At 37.1% G+C, this 8435-nt stretch overlaps 2 protein-coding genes across 2 annotated transcripts; one reads left to right on the forward strand and one right to left on the reverse strand.

Annotated features, from left to right (window-relative positions):
* On the forward strand, window positions 319-1709 carry LOC109712373 (senescence-specific cysteine protease SAG39-like). The gene is made up of 2 exons (XM_020235923.1): window positions 319-832; window positions 915-1709. Exons 1-2 carry the CDS (start codon window positions 394-396, stop codon window positions 1502-1504), a joined length of 1029 nt encoding a protein of 342 aa, XP_020091512.1. The 5' UTR covers window positions 319-393; the 3' UTR covers window positions 1505-1709.
* LOC109712375 (histone H4) lies at window positions 4748-5307 on the reverse strand. Its single transcript, XM_020235924.1, has one exon. It carries the CDS (start codon window positions 5098-5100, stop codon window positions 4789-4791), a length of 312 nt encoding a protein of 103 aa, XP_020091513.1. The 5' UTR covers window positions 5101-5307; the 3' UTR covers window positions 4748-4788.

Raw genomic sequence — 8435 nt, forward strand, 5'->3', positions numbered from 1 at the left:
CCGGTACATATAGCCAAAAAAATATAATTATAACTATTCTATTTCAAATTACATGCATATTTAGTAATACTGTATTTATAATTACATTAAATCAAATGCCCTTTTATATAAAAATTAATAAAATACGTATGTAAGCTGTTAATCTAACCCATCAGTCTCAAATGTGGCAATACGCCGAAACTGAGCATACTTCACGGCACGCACCAGTCCCTCTCCTCCACCCAAACAACCGATCGAGCAATTTGAGCACTACGTACGTAAACCCATATATGCCTCTCCCATCTCTCTATATAAACCCATGCATATATGTATGATCCAATATCCCTTGCTTAATTAATTAAGTGTGCATATATATATAGATATATCAACTTCTTAGTTTATTAATTACTATATATGGCTTTCCCCACGATATTAACCCAAGGCCTTTGCATGGCTCTGCTTGTTCTAACTCTACGGGCTTCGTTCGCTTCGGCTTCTCGAGAGCTCGGCGAGATGTCGATGTTAGAGAGGCACGAGAGGTGGATGGCTCAGCACGGCAAAGCGTACGAAGACGCTGCGGAGAAAGAGCGGCGGTTTGAGATATTCAAATCGAACTTCGAGCTGATTCAGACGTTCAACAATGGAAACCACAAGTTCAGGCTCGGCTTGAACCGGTTTGCCGATCTCACCAACGACGAGTTCAGGGCCACACACAACGGCTTCAGGCCGAAGTCGGGCGCGGCGGCGAGCACGGCGAAGCGGTTCAGGTACGAAAATGTTACTGCAGTGCCCGCGAGCATGGACTGGAGGGCTGAAGGCGCGGTTACTCCTGTGAAGGATCAAGGACAGTGCGGTGAGAACATAATAGTTGTTATATTCGAGATTTTAAGTTTGAAATTTAGTTACTTTATATTTCTAACACGCAACAAAACTAGGATGTTGCTGGGCGTTCTCCGCGGTAGCTGCAACAGAAGGGATCGCTAAGCTTGCCACCGGCAAGCTAGTCTCCTTATCGGAGCAAGAGCTCGTGGATTGCGACGTCCACGGGCAAGACGAGGGCTGCGATGGGGGGCTAATGGACTCGGCTTTCGACTTCATCGTCAAGAACCGGGGTCTAACCACGGAAGCCAACTACCCCTACAAGGGGGCAGACGGCAAGTGCAACACCCGCAAGGCAGATGCGGCCGCCTCCATCTCAGGCCACGAGGACGTGCCTGCGAACCATGAGTCTGCCCTTCTCAAGGCAGTGGCCCACCAGCCGGTGTCGGTGGCCATAGACGCCGGCGGGTTCGCCTTCCAGATGTACGAGGGAGGCGTCTTTACTGGCGACTGCGGAACTGATCTAGACCACGGGGTTACTGCGGTGGGATATGGCGTGGCGAGCGACGGGACCAAATACTGGCTCATTAAGAACTCGTGGGGCTCGTCGTGGGGCGAGAACGGATACATAAGGATGGAAAGAGATGTGAATTCTAAAGAAGGACTCTGCGGCATCGCCATGGAAGCTTCCTATCCTACTGCTTGATGGGCAAAATGGAATACGCTTACTTATATATGCAGAGTGCATGTACGTATACAAATAATATATACCGCACAATGTATATATATAAATATGTGTTTGTGATGGCTTTGCGGGTGGAGTAGTACTATTAAGTGAAGTCATTTAAGTAACTTTAAAAATGCATGTATGAGATGTTGCTGTGATCGAAGCACTTCATAATGTATGAAATATCAAGTTCAATAAAATTACTCGAATGTATTGTCTTTCCTAAAGCTCAGTTTCTTTCCTTCTTTAAATAATGACAATTCATAGCCTGAGCAGGTTCCAATCCTACTATCTGCTATGTTGGGTTTGATGCTATCAAATTCTTCCATTAACCTATTTGCTTTATTTTGAATTTGATTAAATAACTCATGAAGTAGGCTAGATTCTACTTGATTTTTTATTTTAGTTGATCCATTAACAAATTAGGATATAGTATGACGTGTTCTCGTTGTGTAAGAAAGAGTTCCAAAATCGCTTTCTAAGATTCTATTTCCTGGTATAGAGAAATAAAAATGGAGAGAAAGTTGAAGGAGAAACTCTTTTATTATTCTTGCTTGATTTAAAACCTTCAAAGTTGATTGAAGACAATCCAAGATGTACTAATTAATATGGTGTTGGTCTAGTTCCATGACATGGTGACTAATAATATTATTTTTTGTACGATAAAAAATCTAAAATTCTAAAATATTCTCAATTTTAACATTATCGCAATTTAAAAGAGTGTTTGAAGAATATTTTTTGTTTTTTTATCAACGTGTATCTATCTCACTTTAATCCATAGTGCATCTGTTTGTTTCTTCCAATTTCACGCTTGAAAGTGTTGAATGACAACATAAGAAAAGTACCACCGCAAATTCATCAAACAACCTGTTTGATTAGCAAATCCACAATTTGTTGACTGCCTATTCCCTTCCACCCTCCTGCCTCATCCTTCTTCCAGTTCGTAATCCTTTAAGCCATGACCCTCCACGACGCTTCTTCCACTTCTTCTCTGCAAACGGAATGATAGCCTGTCAGTGATTGAATATACTGACAAGCTTTCATGGAGAAGAGAGAGTGCTGGATTATACTTCCTACGCTTATTGCGGTTTAGACACAAGACTGCCTTCCTTCTGAGAGGGTGGGAGGTTGCCCGGGTGAGGGAGAAGACTACACGCCAGTGTCGCTCATCTTAGCGTTGGAGATTGGACTGGTATCGGCCGAGGAATGCACTGTTAGAAGGATTGTTGCACCATTAGTCTTTGCGTTGCACTATTATCTCTGTTGCGGGCTGCACAGTTCTTGATTTTTAGCTTCAGAAATTTTAAATTCTTAAAGCCGGACAGCAAACAACAGAGCTGGCGAATAACGGGGCGGATGTGATCCGAGTTCCGAAAAATAACAAGGTTGTGTAAAACGCAAGAGGTGCATTTAATGCCTAACAGGTCCGTACGTTAGGATATGCGTATCTCAAAGAATACGCGAAAGGCGTTAGTATGCGAGAAGCATTTTGATCAGTTTACTGAAAATTCGGCCCGAATCTGCAAAACGAAAAAGATGGCCCACATTTGCAAAAGCGCAAAATTAATAAATTTTTTTTGCAAATTGGTCTTATTTTTTATACAATAAAAAATCTATAATAAATTTTTTATGCAAATTAGTCTTATTTTTTATACAATAAAAAATCTAAAATTCTAAAATATTTTCAATTTTAACATTATCGCAATTTAAAAGAGTGTTTGATGAATTTGCGGTGGTACTTTTCTTATGTTGTCATTCAACACTTTCAAGCGTGAAATTGGAAGAAACAAACAGATGCACTATGGATTAAAGTGAGATAGATACACGTTGATAAAAAAATACTTCCACAAATTCATCAATAATTTGTAACAATTACAATCTTACATAGTGTTCGATGGCCCCCCTATTCCGCCTCCTCCTCCTGCATCACTCCTTCTTCCATTCGTATCCTTAACCAGCCCTTCTATGACATTTTCTACTTCCTCTGCAAACGTAATGTAGCTGTCAATGATTGAATATACTGACAACTTTCATGGAGAAAGAGGAGTCTGAATTTATACTTCCAATGCTTCTTGCGGTTTTAGCACAAGACTGCCTTCCTCCCCGGGTGGGAGGTTTGCGCGATGTGCGAGAGAAGACATACACGCCAAACGCGCATCATTGAAGCGTTGAGATTCTGGAATTGGTACCGGCCGAGGAATGCCCTGTTAGAAAGCATGTTGCACACAATAATAGTTTTTCGTTGCTCTCTGCGTTACACTATTATCTCTTTTCCGGCCGAACGCATTCTGACTTTTCCTTTAAAAATATTAGATAAGCAAACAACGAACTGGCGAATAAACGACGATGATCCAGTCTGAAAGAAAAATGAGGTTAAATAAAACTGAAAGAACATTTTAAAGTTGCGACATGTCCGTACGTTAAAATATTATGTAACTCAAAAATTACCTGAAATACGTTAAATACGAAAGCATTTTGATTAGTTTTACAAACTTCATCCGAATCTACAAAACTAAAAAATGGCCGCATAATTATACAAAACGCACAAACTAATAAATCTTTTAATATCAAATGTCTTATTTTTATTCAATAAAAAATCTTCTAGTAATTTTTATACAAATGGTCTTATTTTTTATCAATAAAAATCTAAAATCTCCAAATTTTCAATTAAACATTACAGTAATTTAAAAGAGTGGTTGAAAATTTTTATTTTTATTTTTACTCAACGTGCATTTGCTCACTTAAATCACTGTGATCTGTTGTTTTTGCCAATCACGCTTGAGCTATTTTAATACATACATAAGAATCATTCCACAAATGCATCAAACAAATGTACGGATTCCAAATCCACAGCATTAACTCGTCGAAAGTTATACATTAAGAAAAATTGAAAAAGGTTACATGCTTCGGGCCGTTTTGCTTTGTTCTCCGTTCATCGTCTCATTGGTCCTTCTGGTTCTTTGATATTCAGGGGGGACGCATCTCGGGGCCGCTACAATTGTCTTCATAGTCGTTATCAAGAAATAAAATATCACAATAAATCCCAATAGCAAGTTCAAATTAAACAATAAGCAATAAAAGAACAACCTTATCGAATAAATCCCCCATTTTTAAAATTTCCACCATTTTCCGGTCTTCACGATCCCAAAACTTATCTATCCGAACCCTCACAACAACAACGACAACAATCAACCATCAAAGAGAAAAAACCAACACAACGGACACCCTAACCCTAGGGAACCAAAACCGAAACCCTAGCTCGATCACCCGCCGAAGCCGTAGAGGGTGCGGCCCTGGCGCTTGAGGGCGTAGACGACGTCCATGGCGGTGACGGTCTTGCGGCGGGCGTGCTCGGTGTAGGTGACGGCGTCGCGGATGACGTTCTCGAGGAAGATCTTGAGCACGCCGCGCGTCTCCTCGTAGATGAGCCCGCTGATGCGCTTCACGCCGCCGCGCCGCGCCAGGCGCCGGATCGCGGGCTTCGTGATCCCCTGGATGTTGTCGCGGAGAACCTTCCGGTGCCGCTTCGCCCCGCCCTTCCCCAACCCCTTCCCCCCCTTCCCCCGCCCCGACATCGCCCTCGCCCAAACCCTAGAAAAGTAGAAACCTAGAAAGTAGAAGCGCGTCGGAGAGTGGAATTTGTGGATTTCGCGACGAGGTCTTATTAGGGTTTGGGGAATCAATCGGGGATTTATAGAGAGAGTGAGAGGAGGGACTAGGGCTTTTTTTTTTTTTTATTGGAACTGGGGATTTGGGGGGAATCGGGGGAATCGGAGAGGGAAGAGGAAAATGGTGCGGTGGATTCGTTGATTGGTGGGTTTTGAGCCGTTGGATTTGTAAACTTATTGACGCTTGTGATTGGATGAGCTCTGTTGGTCCGGATCGATGACGTGGTCGGTTTTACACTTGCAGGTAGCTGCGTTAGCTTTTGGACTATTTTCTGTGTGTGTGTGTGTGTGTGTGTGTGTGTGTTAGTGTTAGTGTCTTTCATATCCCCAAAAAAAATAGTAATATTATACATATTCTTATAGATTGAAAAAAATATTATGAATACTTTTGTATATATAAGAGGATTCAGAAGTTAAAAAATATTGGTGATAAAAAGATTTAGAATTTAGGAGTATATTAATAATAATTTTATATATTTAAAAAGTTAATGTGTTTACACAGTTTATTGTCATGTAAATAAATCAGTTTCATAAAAAAAAAGTAAAATAAAATTTTTTCATATTTTTGCTTCCCTGATGTCAGTGCGATTAAGGTGCGTATAAAGTAATAACTTTATTGATTCTTCTTTCATTATTGTTATATGCAATATATTTGATGAAATTATAAGTTTTACTACATCTATACATAAATCTGTTTCATCTCTTCTATTGTATATATAGTGATATATATTATTTTTGTTTATTAATTTTTCATAGCTAGCCAGTCAAAAAGTTTTAAAATTTTTATGTTATTAATTTTTTGTCTTCCACAGCATCAGTCCACCGCAATGTACGGATAACTTCGCTAATTATTTATAATTATAAATAAGAACTATGATTTTTTTCTTCTTCAATAGTCATATTATTCATGATTTGAGATAATAACATATTTTACTTACAAGATTTATTTTTACTCAAAAATTAACTTAAAATTTAAATATAATATTTCATTCTAAACATTTGATCATGTTTGTTGGGCCCGTACGGTTTAGAATAGAAACTGAGATTGAATACAAAATGGTAAAACTCTTCAACGTCAACAATCATAATCGAAATAATTGATTTTTGTTTTCACTATTTTGTCGAGATAGAAAAAATTTTAGTTATAAAAACATAACTAAAATAAGATTGAAATTAAACAAAAACTATGATATACCAAATAATATGTTCATACATCCAAATAAGATATAAATTAATTAAACATTCATGCATTCAAATAGACCTTGGGTCTGGACAATGCCACACAATGCGTAAGTTAATTATTGGACCTAATTTGGGCTTGGAGTGGGTCGACTAGAATCTAGCCTGGTGTAGTCGTTGTTTTGACTTCAATGGAATCGAGGTTAAGGGCCCGTTTGTTTTGGTGTAAGTGGAGTGATGGAACTCGAGTTCGATCACTTTCGTTATTTATTTTGATATAAGTGAAAAATATAATGTAACTCAAGTTATGTTAGAGCTCCACTTCACCTACTCTCGACTTCCTCCTCTAAAGTGCTAAACTCGACTTTCACTACACTCAACCTCTTCTAAAAAATTTATTAAACAGTAAAATATAAACTCTACTTCCTTTATAATGGGTTAGAATTATCTTATTTATAATAAATTAGGATTATTTTTAAATAATAATAAAAAATTAATTATATAATAGATTAAATTTTATAATGGTAAATTTACTATTATATTTAGGAGATAATGAGATCCACTTACTTACATCAAAACAAACAATGAAACTCAAAAAATTAATTTTACCAGCACCAAGTTACATCAAAACAAACAACAGAAATAATTAAATTTAACTTTCAGGCGGTACGAGTTATGTCAAAACAAATAACAAAAAAATAATTACACTTCAGAAAAATTCAAATACTACTACACTTGACTTACGTTGAATCTACAAATACGTCTATCCAAAACGCCCCCTAATTGAAACATGAAGTCGTCGCCGAATATCGCGGCAAGCGTAAATCCCAGAGCGATTTTTACGGCGAAGCTCACCGACTTCCTCCCCTAGTGGTATTTATTGGTCATATTTGCTTATATATCCCTCTAATATTATGATATTGCAAAACATATTCTTTCAAACTTTAAATATTATATATATTTTTTTATAAACCCTTAAATATTGATTTGTGGAACTCATTCTAGCATGTTTCAATTTGAATTAACATAAGTAATATCTTTTTGTATAATATGAATTTTAAATATTTATGATCTAGCAAACTTGCACTCAAGCCAAAAGTACGATTGAATACTAGATATCTTTATATTTTACCATACTACTTATTTTGTCCTTACAAAAATCAGTGATGCTACTCAAATCGGAGTGTCAAGATTAAGCTCGGTATTTTTTTTATAATGACAATAATAATATTTTTAGTCATGTAATTTGAGTGATAAATACGATAAAAGCAAAATAGTCTTTTGAAATAGGACATCGTGACTTTTGGCTGGATGTAGTTATAATTTTTTAAAGGACTTTTTTTGTATTTAGACCTTTGATAATTTTTTATTTTAATAATAGTCCTGTCAAAATTTAATTTTCAAAAATGGTCCTGGGCCTGCCACACAGGCGCCACGTCAGCGCCACGGGGGAAGGGCTGGGCCCGTGTGTTAAGTTGAACACGGTGAACCATTCACCGTGTTCAAACATGGTGAATGGTTCACCCATTTAATACGTATTTTTTGTTACGTATTTTTTGTATATTGAAAAGTGGAATAAGGAGTAGTGATGTCAATAGATATGGATATCAGAAATATTATCCGAATTCAAACCTGAATAAATTATATATATATATACATAATTTATTTTTGTTTATTTATACAATATATAAAATATTTAATAATTTTTATTTCTTAGATCTTCATCAACCAGCGCGGTTTTTAAATCTATACCGTAATGGATGGATCTAAGGAATGAAAAATTACTTAATAAAACGATGTTAGTATATGATAAATAAACAAAAATAATATTAGTTATATATCTATATATATATATAATATATATATAATATTATATATATAGATTTATTCGGGTTGGATTCGCGATAATATTTCGGGTATCCATACCTATTGACATCCCTATTCCTTATCACTTTTCAATAGACAAAAAATACGTAAAGAAACACGGTGAACCATTCACCGTGTTCAACCTTAGATACCCTGGCTGCCAGCCCTGCCGTGTGGGCTGTCGTAGGCACCTGTGT

This window comes from Ananas comosus, linkage group 7 (assembly GCF_001540865.1).
Source record: "Ananas comosus cultivar F153 linkage group 7, ASM154086v1, whole genome shotgun sequence".
NCBI classification, from domain to species: Eukaryota; Viridiplantae; Streptophyta; class Magnoliopsida; order Poales; family Bromeliaceae; genus Ananas; species Ananas comosus.

Bases quoted from the DNA above. Each gene is read 5' to 3' on its own strand.
- LOC109712373 (XM_020235923.1), top strand. From the start codon at position 394: ATGGCTTTCCCCACGATATTAACCCAAGGCCTTTGCATGGCTCTGCTT. The intron at 833-914 runs GTGAGAACATAA...CAACAAAACTAG, and splicing joins GAAGGATCAAGGACAGTGCG to GATGTTGCTGGGCGTTCTCC.
- LOC109712375 (XM_020235924.1), bottom strand. From the start codon at position 5,100: ATGTCGGGGCGGGGGAAGGGGGGGAAGGGGTTGGGGAAGGGCGGGGCG.